The sequence below is a fragment of the Hippocampus bargibanti genome, linkage group LG16, assembly GCF_051943395.1.
Source record: "Hippocampus bargibanti isolate YZ-2025 linkage group LG16, ASM5194339v1, whole genome shotgun sequence".
Lineage (NCBI taxonomy): Eukaryota > Metazoa > Chordata > Actinopteri > Syngnathiformes > Syngnathidae > Hippocampus > Hippocampus bargibanti.
In genome coordinates this window covers 7431852-7447230 of record NC_142749.1, presented here as the reverse complement: position 1 = coordinate 7447230, position 15379 = coordinate 7431852, and the positions used below count along the sequence as shown (strand labels likewise).

The following is a 15379-nucleotide window of genomic DNA, read 5'->3' as shown; positions in this document are numbered from 1 at the left end:
ACTGCGAATAACGCGCTGCTGCATAGCTATCAATATGTTGTTGATGGGAGGATCTGGTATGAGAGATTAGCTATGTTGGAAAGGGTAACCAATGCATCATTTTCATCATGGAATTTATTCATCGGGACTGCGCTAATTACAACACCCCCACTGCTACACCCACATAGAGTCGTGACTTTTGACGATAGGTACTTGGAGTTGAATATCTAATATCCAAAGTAGGTCTTCTGAAGTCCCGGCAAGGAACTTTATCAGGTTTCAATATTATTTCTGCAACGCTTCAAGCAGCCTGGCTAATTAACGTTTTTGATTTCACTCCCCCCGGGTGTTCGACAGTAAGACTATTCAATAAGTGCATTGGCTGTTGCATTTGTGTTTGAATCTCTCCATTTGTAACACGTCATCTGTGGCTCGTTGGATGACTTCAGACAGGGTGGATTGAAATCAAAACATGAAAGTGATGTATCCCAAAGTGACCACGGTGAAATATTTGAGAATTGAATCGAACAATGCTTGGAGGTATGCAACCGTGTCATTGTGAAGCAGTCATGCAGGTTCAAACCGTTAATCCAATCTTGGGGAATGACATCACGCTGCACCAATAGGAGCAACGTTACCAATCGATACCAAAAAATTTATCACAGCGATTTCAGCAATTTCACCTTTCTAGCGAGATTAAACTACATAAGCTCATTAGTGAGCACGAAGCATTGATCAATCACTGTCGACTCTGCTGCTCCAATGCACTGTGTAAAAAGGAAAATGGGAATTCCATTCAACAGGAGCTCAGAGTTGGTTTCATGCCATACAGGAAGGAAGGAAGATGCTAATTACCATTACTTGGGCGAGAGCTGAAATGTTGGTCATTCACAGCAGAACCTCAGAATTTGAAAGTATTCTCAGTCTTTATATTTCTGATTTCAAACAACTTTTTTTAAGGATAAATATCCCGCCATTTTGAACCACCATCATTCATGAAAATCAAATGACTTTCTTTGGACTGATAAGCAGATCCGCATGTGTGAGAACTTGATTTGAATGCTAGAGATTCAATTCAACTGATAAAAGTTTTTAACCTGTGTTTACATTCGTATGTGACGAACGAGAAAAAAAGATGTGTGACACAAGACATGATTGTTCAGACTTTTTAGTAACAGTTAACTGATTTTTAACCCCCTAAACTTACCCATTATATTAATGTAAAGGTGCAACTTAAAACTCTTATGAGGTACACCAGCAGTTATCATTATTTTAAGTATGACACATATTGTGTTATAAAGCTGAACACTTGAAGGTCAGCACCACAGAACGGAATGAATCCAATCACAAAGTTTCCGATGCGCTCTTCAATCATGTCTGCTTGAATTGAGCGTGCCGAGTACACAATTGCTGGCTAACAAATAAAACTGTACTATCACCCATCGTCCAAGTTGACTGTTCCATCAATCAAGGTCAGACACCTCAGAGCTGGCTGCACCATCCGTCTGCCCTGAGAAAGAGTCTCGAACACAAAGCACCGCACAATGCCAAGTCTGCTCCATTTACACTCTGTGGGGGCTTCAGTGTGCCAACACGAAACTAAATTGTTAACCTTGTCTGCCTTTCAAACACTTTTCATTTAATCTTTTACATCGTCCTTGTTTGAGATGGAAATGAGAATATCCGTCGGAAATGTGTATAGAATGAACCAAGCACTGGTTAGTTCCTGCAAGATGAGAATGATGTAGTCATATTTTTTCACAAAGTAATGATTAAGTTCACTGTTTTGAGGGGTTGGCTTTCGAATTGTGTGTGCCTTCGTCCAGCTTCTTACTAAAAACTAAAAACATGCATGTCAGCATCACTAAAGACTGACCAATCTCTTGACATGCGGAATGTTAGTTTGAATAATTGATGAATCTATGGGTGGATTTATTTTCCCGGACAAATTAAAATAGAGAAAACCTTTCAAAGAGATTTTCAAGGTTTTCAAGTTCGTGGTTAAGATGTAAATTTCTTAAAACTGTGTCCATTGCCACTGCAACAATTGTTGCGACTGGTGCATTGACTTTTTCTTGATAGCAAAATATTTGGATAGTTTATCCCTTCAGGGGATTCGATCTTAATTAAAGGGTGGACTCATTAAATCATCAGCGCTCTAACGATATAATAATGGGATTTCTATATCCCTACAGTTCACTCCTGATGGATATCATGAGATGCAAATTTATGAGCCCTATTTTCATACCAAGCGCAACCTCAAAAGTACAGTCTTACTGTGCGCTGTTCGCAACACAACCTGCGAAAGTGTACGCTCAGTGGCAGGGTTCTAACAGCAGAGCAGACCCTCCAAGGCTGGAAACTGAAAGATACTGGAAAGGCATATGGGAGAAGGAGGTCGCACATAACAGCAGTGCACAATGGCTGGTGACTCTGAAAGAGGAGCACAGCAACCTCCCTGAACAGAACCCAGTTACCATCACAGCGGCAGATATACAAGGAAGAGTCTCAGGTATGAAAAACTGGACGGCACCAGGCCCGGATATGGTCCACACCTACTGGCTAAAGAAACTCACAGCTCTCCACGAGCGCCTAGCAGCACAAATGAACCAGCTGCTGATGGATGGGACTCACCCAGGATGGCTAACCGAAGGGCGAACAATCCTGATCATGGAGGATTCCTCAAAGGGTGCAGTTCCTTCCAACTATCGGCCAATAACCTGTCTCTCCACAACATGGAAGCTCATGTCAGGCATCATTGCGGCTAAGATAAGTGGACACATGGATCAATACATGAGCAAAGCACAGAAAGGCATTAGTAGAGATACTAGAGGTGCCAAACATCAGCTGCTGGTTGACAGAACAGTCGCTCAAGACTGCAGGTCCCGACATACCAACCTGTGCACAGCCTGGATTGATTACAAGAAAGCATATGACTCGATGCCACACACATGGATCAATGAATGCTTGGAGTTGTATAAGGTAAACAGGACCCTGAGAGCCTTCGTTGCAAACTCGATGAGGATGTGGAAAACCACACTTGAAGCCAATGGCAAGCCACTAACGCAAGTGTCCATCAAATGTGGCATATACCAAGGTGATGCACTCTCCCCACTGCTGTTCTGCATAGGACTGAACCCCCTCAGCCAGATAATCGCCAAGACAGGCTATGGATACCGCCTCAGAAATGGAGCTACGATCAGTCACCTCCTCTACATGGATGACATCAAGCTGTATGCTAAGAGCGAAAGGGACATAGACTCCCTGATCCACACAACCAGGACACGAGTGGGCTTGTCTTTTGTTATATATATATATATATATATATATATATATATATATATATATATATATATATATATATATATATATATATATATATATATGAAAATCAAACATGCACGCACACAAATAAAAACGTCATCTTGGGGAGCATAAGCGGCTGGATAGCTCAGTTGATGAGGCATCGGTTTGGCATATGGGAGACGAGTCGAATCCCACTTGTGGCAGAGAAAATGAGCACAAATGAGCACAATGACATCATCCAGTGTGGGTCCTTGGGCAAGACCCTTCACGCTAATGCCTACCTCATACAATGATGAGAGACAATAAATGGAATGACATGCCGGCTCAGACGTCGCCCGGCCAAACAAGGTCTGCGTCAGGTGCTGGGGAACCAGAGCACCCTGATGAAAAATGGGCTACTGGAACAAAGCGGAGATGGACGAGATGCGATAACATGGCTCTGTTGGAATGCTACTACTCAAGCAAGCCTAGTCAGAGGGGTTACATAAGGAGAATGGGGGCTGAATGGTTACTTCGAAACCCACAGTCACGGTTGACCACGAAACAACTAGTAGCTCAGTGTTCCAATATCCACAAACGGCAATTGCTATCACAACTTGAGATTGATGAGGTACAACACAAATTCCGAGGTGAAGGGCCCCAGGCTGCCACATCACAGGAAGAGGTTCAACCAGAGATTGGGAGGCAAGCCCCAATGAATAATGAGATTGGGAAGCCAGCCCCAATAAATGAAATGCTGAGCGAGGCAGCAAATGACCTGAGAGATAAGATCATGGCAAGAATGAAAACTGGGCAACGAAGGCACCGATTACAACGGCTATGTGAAGTACCACCTGAAAGTCTCATGGAAACTGTGAATGCAGCACTGAGAACGATCCCGACTGGAACGATCACGGAAACCAATGAGCTGATATACACCTCAGCATCAGTGATCCTAGACATGCTTGGCTACAAGAGCAACCATGAGAGCCACGAGATTCATTACCCACCATGGGAAAGACGGTTGGAGGCCAAGATCAAGGCGGCTCGGAAAGATGTGAGTCAATTGACGGAGACCCAGAGAGGTGTGAATAAAAGGCCAATACCCAAGAGGTACATGCAGATAACCATACCTGAAGCACTCGAAACTGCCAAACAAAGGCTCCAGGCCTTGGCCAGTCGCCTAAAGAGGTACACGAAAGAGAATGAGGCCAGAAGAATAAACAGGCTGTTCGCAACACAACCTGCGAAAGTGTACGCTCAGTAGCAGGGTTCTAACAGCAGAGCAGACCCTCCAAGGCTGGAAACTGAAAGATACTGGAAAGGCATATGGGAGAAGGAGGTCGCACATAACAGCAGTGCACAATGGCTGGTGACTCTGAAAGAGGAGCACAGCAACCTCTCTGAACAGAACCCAGTTACCATCACAGCGGCAGATATACAAGGAAGAGTCTCAGGTATGAAAAACTGGACGGCACCAGGCCCGGATATGGTCCACACCTACTGGCTAAAGAAACTCACAGCTCTCCACGAGCGCCTAGCAGCACAAATGAACCAGCTGCTGATGGATGGGACTCACCCAGGATGGCTAACCGAAGGGCGAACAATCCTGATCATGAAGGATTCTTCAAAGGGTGCAGTTCCTTCCAACTATCGGCCAATAACCTGTCTCTCCACAACATGGAAGCTCATGTCAGGCATCATTGCGGCTAAGATAAGTGGACACATGGATCAATACATGAGCAAAGCACAGAAAGGCATTAGTAGAGATACTAGAGGTGCCAAACATCAGCTGCTGGTTGACAGAACAGTCGCTCAAGACTGCAGGTCCCGACATACCAACCTGTGCACAGCCTGGATTGATTACAAGAAAGCATATGACTCGATGCCACACACATGGATCAATGAATGCTTGGAGTTGTATAAGGTCAACAGGACCCTGAGAGCCTTCGTTGCAAACTCGATGAGGATGTGGAAAACCACACTTGAAGCCAATGGCAAGCCACTAACGCAAGTGTCCATCAAATGTGGCATATACCAAGGTGATGCACTCTCCCCACTGCTGTTCTGCATAGGACTGAACCCCCTCAGCCAGATAATCGCCAAGACAGGCTATGGATACCGCCTCAGAAATGGAGCTACGATCAGTCACCTCCTCTACATGGATGACATCAAGCTGTATGCTAAGAGCGAAAGGGACATAGACTCCCTGATCCACACAACCAGGATCTACAGCAGTGATATCGGAATGTCATTCGGGCTGGAGAAATGTAGTCGGATGGTGACTAAGCAAGCAAGGCAAGGTAGTCCACACTGAAGGGGTCTCACTCACTGAAGGAACAATAGCAGACATTGAAAACAGCTACAAGTACCTCGGTATACCACAGGCCAATGGCAACCTCGAATTAGCAACAAGGAAAGCGGCTACGACCAAATACCTCCAGCGGGTGAGGCAAGTCCTCAGAAGCCAGCTCAATGGCAAGAACAACACCCGGGCAATAAACAGCTATGCCCTGCCAGTGATCAGATACCCTGCAGGAATAATAAGGTGGCCAAAGGAAGAGATTCAGACCACGGATGTTAAGACCCGAAAACTCCTCACCATGCACGGAGGGTTCCATCCGTAAGGAAGGAGGCCGGGGACTAGTGAGTGTGAGAGCCACTGTCCAGGATGAAACATCCAAGCTCCATGAATACATCAAAGAGAAGGCTCCAACGGATGATGTACTCAGAGAATGTCTCAGTCAATGGGGAACAGAGGATGAGGTGCTGGAAGAGGGACAATCATGGGAGGAAAAGCCCCTACACGGGATGTACCACCGAACCATAGCAGAAGTGGCTGATCTCAAGAAGTCCTATCAGTGGCTAGAGAGGGCTGGCCTAAAGGACAGCACAGAGGCACTCATCCTGGCTGCCCAAGAGCAGGCCCTGAACACCAGAGCCATAGAGGCAGGGATATACCACACCAGACAAGACCCAAGGTGTAGGTTGTGCAAAGAGGCACCTGAGACAATCCAACACGTAACTGCAGGGTGTAAGATGCTCGCAGGGAAAGCCTACATGGAGCGCCATAACCAGGTGGCTGGCATAGTCTACCGAAACATCTGTGCGGAGTATGGACTGGAAACCCCAAGGTCAAAATGGGAAACACCTCCCAAGGTGGTGGAGAATGACCGAGCAAAAATCCTGTGGGACTTCCAGATACAGACTGACAAGATGGTAATGGCCAACCAACCTGATATCGTGGTCATAGATAAAGGGGAAATGAAAGCCGTTGTCGTGGATGTAGCGGTCCCGAGTGATGGGAACATCAGAAAGAAGGAACATGAGAAAATCGAGAAATACCAAGGGCTCAGAGAGGAGCTGGAGAGAGCCTGGAAGGTAAAGGTGACAGTCGTGCCTGTGGTGGTCGGAGCACTTGGGGCAGTGACCCCCAAACTCGACGAGTGGTTGCAACAGATCCCGGGAACAACATCGGATATCTCGGTCCAGAAAAGCGCAGTGCTATATATATATATATATATATATATATATATATATATATATATATATATATATATATATATATATATATATATATATATATATGTATATATATTAAAGTCTCGTTATATCGATATTGGTTATATCGATAGTACTGCTTATTACGATACTCGAGACTTTACTATATATATATATATATTAAAAAAATCCTCGTCTCACCCCTCATGGGTGGTGTCTGTCCCCCATTTTTTTTTTTTTAGCTCGGAGAAGGCTGTACTTAAAGAATGTCTCAGACAATGGGGAGCAGAGGATGAGGTGCTGGAAGAGGGACAATCATGGGAGGAAGAGCCCCTACACGGGATGTAAGACAGAACCATAACTGAAGTGGCTGATCTCAAGAACTCCTATCAGTGGCTAGAAAGAGGCTAGAGGGAGGCTGGCCTTAAGTACAGCATCCTGGCTGCTCAAGAGCATGCCCTGAACACCAGAGCCATAGAGGCACGGATATACCATACCAGGCAAGACCCAAGGTGTAGGTTGTGCAAAGAGGCACCTGAGACAATCCAACACATAACTGCAGGGTGTAAGATGCTGGCAGGGAAATCCTACATGGAGCGCCATAACCAGGTGGCTGACATAGTCTACCGAAACATCTGTGCGGAGTATGGACTGTAAACCTCAAGGTCAAAAGGCGAAACACCTCCCAAGGTAGTAGAGAATAACCGAGCAAAGATCCTGTGGGACTTCCAGATACAGTTGACAAGATGGTAATGGCCAACCAACCAGATATCGTGGTCATAGATAAAGGGCAAAGGAAAGCCGTTGTCGTGGATGTAGCGGTCCCGAGTGATGGAAACATCAGAAAGAAGGAACATGAGAAACTGGAGAAATACCAAGGGCTCAGAGAGGAGCTGGAGAGAGCCTGGAAGGTAAAGGTGACAGTCGTGCCTGTGGTGGTCGGAGCACTCGGGGCAGTGACCCCCAAACTCGACGAGTGGTTGCAACAGATCCCTGGAACATTGGATATCTCGGTCCAGAAAAGTGCAGTGCTGGGAACAGCACGGATACTGCGCAGAACCCTCAAGCTTCCTGGCCTAAAAATGGGGGACAGACACAACCCATGGGGGTGAGACGAGGATTTTATATATATATATATATATATATATATATACAGTAAAGTCTCGTTATATCGATATTCTCGGGAGTCCGAAAAAATATCGATATAACCGGGACTATCGATATATCCAACCCCGCACGCATGTAATTTTCTCCTTGCGTTCATAGAAATAGTATCGTAATAAGCGGTACTATCGATATAACCGATATCGATATAACGAGACTTTACTGTATATATATATATATATATATATATAAAATAAAAAAAAATCCTCGTCTCCCGAGTGCTCCAACCACCACAGGCACGACTGTCACCTTTACCTTCCAGGCTCTCTCCAGCTCCTCTCTGAGCCCTTGGTATTTCTCGATTTTCTCATGTTCCTTCTTTCTGATGTTCCCATCACTCGGGACCGCTACATCCACGACAACGGCTTTCCTTTGCCCTTTATCTATGACCACGATATCTGGTTGGTTGGCCATTACCATCTTGTCAGTCTGTATCTGAAAGTCCCACAGGATTTTTGCTCGGTCATTCTCCACCACCTTGGGAGGTGTTTCCCATTTTGACCTTGGGGTTTCCAGTCCATACTGCACACAGATGTTTCGGTAGACTATGCCAGCCACCTGGTTATGGCGCTCCATGTAGGCTTTCCCTGCCAGCATCTTACACCCTGCAGTTACGTGTTGGATTGTCTCAGGTGCCTCTTTGCACAACCTACACCTTGGGTCTTGTCTGGTGTGGTATATCCCTGCCTCTATGGCTCTGGTGTTCAGGGCCTGCTCTTGGGCAGCCAGGATGAGTGCCTCTGTGCTGTCCTTTAGGCCAGCCCTCTCTAGCCACTGATAGGACTTCTTGAGATCAGCCACTTCTGCTATGGTTCGGTGGTACATCCCGTGTAGGGGCTTTTCCTCCCATGATTGTCCCTCTTCCAGCACCTCATCCTCTGTTCCCCATTGACTGAGACATTCTCTGAGTACATCATCCGTTGGAGCCTTCTCTTTGATGTATTCATGGAGCTTGGATGTTTCATCCTGGACAGTGGCTCTCACACTCACTAGTCCCCGGCCTCCTTCCTTACGGCTTGTGTACAGTCTCAGGGTGCTGGACTTGGGATGGAACCCTCCGTGCATGGTGAGGAGTTTTCGGGTCTTAACATCCGTGGTCTGAATCTCTTCCTTTGGCCACCTTATTATTCCTGCAGGGTATCTGATCACTGGCAGGGCATAGCTGTTTATTGCCCGGGTCTTGTTCTTGCCATTGAGCTGGCTTCTGAGGACTTGCCTCACCCGCTGGAGGTATTTGGTCGTAGCCGCTTTCCTTGTTGCTAATTCGAGGTTGCCATTGGCCTGTGGTATACCGAGGTACTTGTAGCTGTTTTCAATGTCTGCTATTGTTCCTTCAGGGAGTGAGACCCCTTCAGTGTGAACTACCTTGCCCCTCTTAGTCACCATCCGACTACATTTCTCCAGCCCGAATGACATTCCGATATCACTGCTGTATATCCTGGTTGTGTGGATCAGGGAGTCTATGTCCCTTTCGCTCTTAGCATACAGCTTGATGTCATCCATGTAGAGGAGGTGACTGATCGTAGCTCCATTTCTGAGGCGGTATCCATAGCCTGTCTTGGCGATTATCTGGCTGAGGGGGTTCAGTCCTATGCAGAACAGCAGTGGGGAGAGTGCATCACCTTGGTATATGCCACATTTGATGGACACTTGCGTTAGTGGCTTGCCATTGGCTTCAAGTGTGGTTTTCCACATCCTCATCGAGTTTGCAACGAAGGCTCTCAGGGTCCTGTTGACCTTATACAACTCCAAGCATTCATTGATCCATGTGTGTGGCATCGAGTCATATGCTTTCTTGTAATCAATCCAGGCTGTGCACAGGTTGGTATGTCGGGACCTGCAGTCTTGAGCGACTGTTCTGTCAACCAGCAGCTGATGTTTGGCACCTCTAGTATCTCTACTAATGCCTTTCTGTGCTTTGCTCATGTATTGATCCATGTGTCCACTTATCTTAGCCGCAATGATGCCTGACATGAGCTTCCATGTTGTGGAGAGACAGGTTATTGGCCGATAGTTGGAAGGAACTGCACCCTTTGAGGAATCCTTCATGATCAGGATTGTTCGCCCTTCGGTTAGCCATCCTGGGTGAGTCCCATCCATCAGCAGCTGGTTCATTTGTGCTGCTAGGCGCTCGTGGAGAGCTGTGAGTTTCTTTAGCCAGTAGGTGTGGACCATATCCGGGCCTGGTGCCGTCCAGTTTTTCATACCTGAGACTCTTCCTTGTATATCTGCCGCTGTGATGGTAACTGGGTTCTGTTCAGGGATGTTGCTGTGCTCCTCTTTCAGAGTCACCAGCCATTGTGCACTGCTGTTATGTGCGACCTCCTTCTCCCATATGCCTTTCCAGTATCTTTTTTATTCTTCTGGCCTCATTCTATATATATATATATATATATATATATATAAGCCATAAGCCTTAAGAAGAATACTCGGGGCACCACATTACATTACAGTAGTTGCGAGACCTGTTCTGGCTCAATATTACTTCACATACAGTATATGACACAACTGTGTACAAGGTGCCAGGTCATCTTTTCAAGAAAATTAAGGCTTTTGGATGTGTTTTATATACCGGAAAATACGGTAGTCTCTCTGAGGTCGCCATGAAGTGGCCAGTCAATTAGAAACACTTCTTGGTATGTTACAGTGCTGTTTAAAACCATTACGATTTTTTATAAAATACTTGGGAGGAGCCTAACTGTCAGATTTTATTTTAAAAGCTGACAAAGCACGAGATTTGCTGCTGGGGTTCTGAAATTAACCAAGCTAAATATATAATCAGCCAAGCGAAATATATAATAATAATTACAATAATACATTTTATTTATAAGCACCTTTCAATGCTCGCAAGGACGCTTTACAATCACAAAATGGGGACACAAATAAAATCACAAATAAAATTATAAATTACAACATGAGATACAACTATACAGAGAATGTGCTTTTAAAAAGGGATTTGAAGGTGGGAAGAGAATCAATATTGTGAATGTTGTGAATGTTGTGAGGAAGAGAGTTCCAGAGTTTGGATAACTGCTTTATCATTTGTTTTGTCATCTACATTTTGAGTGTAACTTGTGTCCATTTCTTTCCAAAGTGCCGTCGTTGGACACAGAGAGCCACTGCCCGATGACAGTAATAATATCACAATTTTCACCCGAATCTTAGACAGGCTGTTGGATGGTTATGACAACAGACTACGTCCTGGGCTGGGAGGTAAGACTCATACAGTTGGTACTTTCTATTGCATGTTTACTAGCCATGGCTAACGTTTTGATGGCGAGCCACTCCGATCAAGCATTGTCCCTTGAGTGAACGACTTCCAACGAGAGTCGCCTACAAATGGCTGGTGAACTCTCTGCCGTTTCAACCAATTCTTCCTCAAAGTGAACCCACACGATTGAGCAGACTTTTCTCAGTCATTCAGCTGGAATGGTTGTTTCTGCTTCAATGCATGCTGTTCAGGCCACAAGCGTAGCTACCAGGCTGCAAGACCACCGAGCTATGAGACTCTGAAGCTGCAACCAGGCAGAGGAATCCGGCACAATGCATTCAAGTCTCTTATTTTTTTCTGATTCAGTAAAATGCGGCGTTGGTTCTGATTGAAACGCTACAGTTAGAGAAAAGCAATCACCGCAAATGATTTCCTCCTTCAGATTGATCTCTTTTAAAATGTTGCGCAGCTGCAAAATAGCAGTCATTCCACATACTGAGGGAGGTAATCATGTGCAAATATCTCTGATAATTGCACCATATAGAACCCGAAACGGAATGTAAACTACATTTCAGCAACATCTATTCACATTGCCATTAATTCTCAGATGCATTGTTGTCAACGAGGAGGGGAATAAAATGGGAAGAGTCATTCTTCCTCCGCAGATGCACACCATGCAAACCGATGAAGCGATGTGGTGATCATCACGTACTTTGCAAGAACTATTTGCATCTTCGGGGGTGATTCATGCGGAAGTGGATCACTTCTCTCATGAGGGGGGTATTTGCGCCAAAGGGGAGGCGGCTTCACCTGTGGGTGGTCTCATCGGTCTGGGACATAGTTACCGCAAATTACCTCGTTCGCTTTTGGATGAAAGCCTCATCACTCTATAGTTTTTGCGCGGCTGAGAGAAGCTATTTGTCTCAGCAAGAGCCCAAAAGCCTGCTTCAAACATCCGCCCAAAAGGAGCTGATTCAACCCGCAAAGAGGCAGACAAATTTTGGTCTTTCTCTCCTCTTGGCTCTTGTCCTACTTTATGCAGTGGAATTGAGATGTGTTTTTTCCCTTTTAATTAACACTGCACATTTAAAATTGCCATGTGCTGATCATTTGATGATTTTTACCATTTTAAAGTTTTGCCCAATATAATATGCAGCGATACATGAGATTATTTTAGAACATGAGCAGAAATGCCATTGGAGAGACACATTTCATCCTCATATTGTCACGTGTGAGTTGACAGCTGGGGCGGGGCCGCCGCTCCCGACCTCCGCCAGCTGCTGTCAATCCCCTGATCACCTACTCTGGGACATTTAAACTAGTCGCAGGCACTTCACCAGCGTCAGATGATACGACACCCCGCGCCTCTTGGACTTCTCCCAGTACGAGTAGTTGCTTCGCCCGAGGTGTTTGTTGTCCGCGATCGCGTAAGTCTGTTGATTGTCGGGATCGCGTGCTTTTGCACCCCAGTGTGCCTTTTTATTTTTCGAGCTGGTTAGGCTGGACGGATCGCCCCCGCCCGCCTACTCGCTGTGCTGCTTTTGTGGTTTATTTTGTCACATTTATCCGGGTCCGAGGTATTATCGGACGTTATAATCAATTCTCTGCCAGTACCTACGTCTCTGCCGTCCGCTTAGGGATCCAACCCCTTCCTTAACGTTCCGACAAGTCAGCTGTTCCTGTCACAGTCGGAACGTGACACATTTTGTGATGGCAACTTCATTGGATTGGATTAGCCTTTATTAGTCTCGCAATGGAGGAATTTACATTTGACAGCACCTTACTTATTAAAGTAAGACGAAAGGAAAGGAAGAAGTACAAAAACAAAATACAGGACCAGCTGTTTCTTGAAGTCAAAACAGCAAAAACAAAAAAAATAACAAATAATGTGACACAGCACAAAAGACAGTGATTCAATTTTCAGCACTTTCTGCACCCTCTTTGTTGTTTGAAGCAATTCTCGATGAAAAAGGAGATGATCAAAGCATCCTTTTCACCAGTATATCAGGGACGTCATGGTGAAATGTGCACGTCTGCTACAAGCTAAATGTTGAAAGCAAACACAAAGCTATAGCAACCATTGATGAAAAGAGATTGTCTCACATCTCCTGTCCCACATAAATCCGCTTCAATTTCAAGCCGCGGCAGTTCAACATACAGATCGGCAATCTACGCTGACACTCCTTTCTTCTCATCGCAGGCTGCTCAAGCCATGCATTCATCCATTTTTCTATTATGCAAATATTTGTACCATTATGAGGGAGCGACACAGCGCCAAAGACAAAAAAGAGGCGGAAGAGGATATCTTTGCGCTGAAGTGGTGTCCGACTTTAAGGGTTTGTTGGGAGGAGCTGAAGTGGACGAAGCAAATCTGAGCTTGGCAAATGTTGGGATCACTGACTTGAAGTCCTTCAGTCATTTGTCCACGATTTGCAAGCCGTCCTGTGTATATGAACCCATGCCTCAAAGACAGTTCAGCTCACAACCGTTAAGGCTGAAACGCTCAACCGCGGTCAAGTATGTTTCTATTCAGGCACGATAATCAAATAATTGCTTGTAAAGAATGGTGCAAATTGTTCGGAATGGTTTGTTGTGTAATCACAAGACCACTGAAGCAAAATTGGGTTCAATACTTGCACTTCTTGTCAACTAGCAGTGGCGTGGACTCAGATTTTTTGAAGCCTAAAGAACAGCATCATTTTGAGGCGATCGAAACGAGTTCATGCCATTCACCAAGATGATCCTGTTGGGCAGTGTGAATACTTCAGTTATTATATTTGACTTTCCATTGCAGGGCATTTACTGGTAAAATATGCTTTTGGGGGCATAGCAATTAACTGATCAATATTTTTCCAGTTGGTTGATAAAGGAAATGCCGTCAAATGAGTTCTTATTTTTCACCACAGGGTGCTTTTGCTCCTTATAGCGAGAGCGAGATTTCATTATCAATGTTAATAAGCAAATAAAATTTGCTCAGTCGTGCTTTCCCGACATTTTTTTTCATCCCCCGAAGCCTGTTTTACATAGTGATATGAAATGTGGTTACCTCTGCCTACTATTAAGAAAGCTTAGTTAAATGCTAATTTGCAAGCTTGCCATGCACATGAATAATCCGTTTCATAAGATTGACTGGAAGCATTGCTCTGAGTTTTAGATTCTGCTATTTTCTCCTTTTCCCCCTCTTTCCAGAGAGTGTCACTGAAGTGAGGACCAACATTTACGTGACAAGTTTTGGGCCAGTGTCAGACACTGACATGGTGAGTATTTTTTCCTCCATCTTCATCGCTTTGATTAACTCATTCACTGCCAGACATGTGTCCACTCCAGTGCCAGGGTTTTTGTCATTGTAACTTGAACTCCAAGACCCACAGAATATTGATTTTGAGGACTACATAAATATTCAGTACAGCGTTCGAAACCTTAGAATCTCTTCATTCAACAAATGTCAGAAAGAAAGAATAGCGAACGAAACCAATAATTCTCAAGATTCTAAAAGGAGAGGAGTAGCAGTACCGTACATTGCAGGAGTTTCTGAAAAATTACAAAGAGTCCTTTGGCAACATAAAATTCCTACTTATTTCAAACCGATAAACACGTTAAGGCAAAAATTAGTGCATCCAAAAGATAGGCTACCAAATGAAAAACAAAGTAATGTAGTTTATTCCATACATTGTAAGAATGAAAATTGTAAAGAGCAGTACATTGGGGAGACTCAACAAATTCTCAAAAAAAGACTTTATCAACATCGCAGGGATAATACTAGTGGGCCTCAATCGGCAGTACATTTGCACCTAAAAGCTAGCAACCACTCATTTGACGACAATGAGGTTAAAATCTTAGCGAAAGAACATAGATGGTTTGAAAGGGGGGTAAAAGAGGCGATTCTTATAAAACAACAAAATACTTAATTAAACCGGTCTGGTGGTGTGAGGTTCAATTTGGATCGTTCATACAATAGCCTGCTCAGGCAAAACAGGTTAGGCAACTTTCGCAATGCTGATGAGGGTCGTTATGCTGATGAGGTGATACCGGGGGGAGTGGGGGTAATAGGCCAATCGTTAGTCAGGAATGTAGGAACAATCAGTGGGGCCACAGGGGGGGGGTCCCGCGCCCCCCCAACCTGAGAGTAGGGACCTATCATAGCTGTGTCCGGCGCCACCAGGTCTGGACATTAAGGTTATATATATGGGGCCGATACGACCAGTCAGACTTTAGTTCGCTGACGAAGCCTCTTGGATA

General features: G+C 44.9%; 1 protein-coding gene across 2 annotated transcripts in view; it reads left to right on the top strand.

Annotated features, from left to right (window-relative positions):
* The window catches only part of gabra3 (gamma-aminobutyric acid type A receptor subunit alpha3), a 79732-nt gene that overhangs the window by 37657 nt on the left and 26696 nt on the right, over positions 1-15379 (top strand). For both annotated transcript variants that reach the window (XM_089017325.1, XM_089017324.1), the window contains exons 3-4: positions 11024-11142; positions 14330-14397. In XM_089017325.1, the coding sequence (XP_088873451.1) occupies positions 11024-11142; positions 14330-14397 (187 nt within the window). The remainder of the gene's footprint in view (positions 1-11023; positions 11143-14329; positions 14398-15379) is intronic.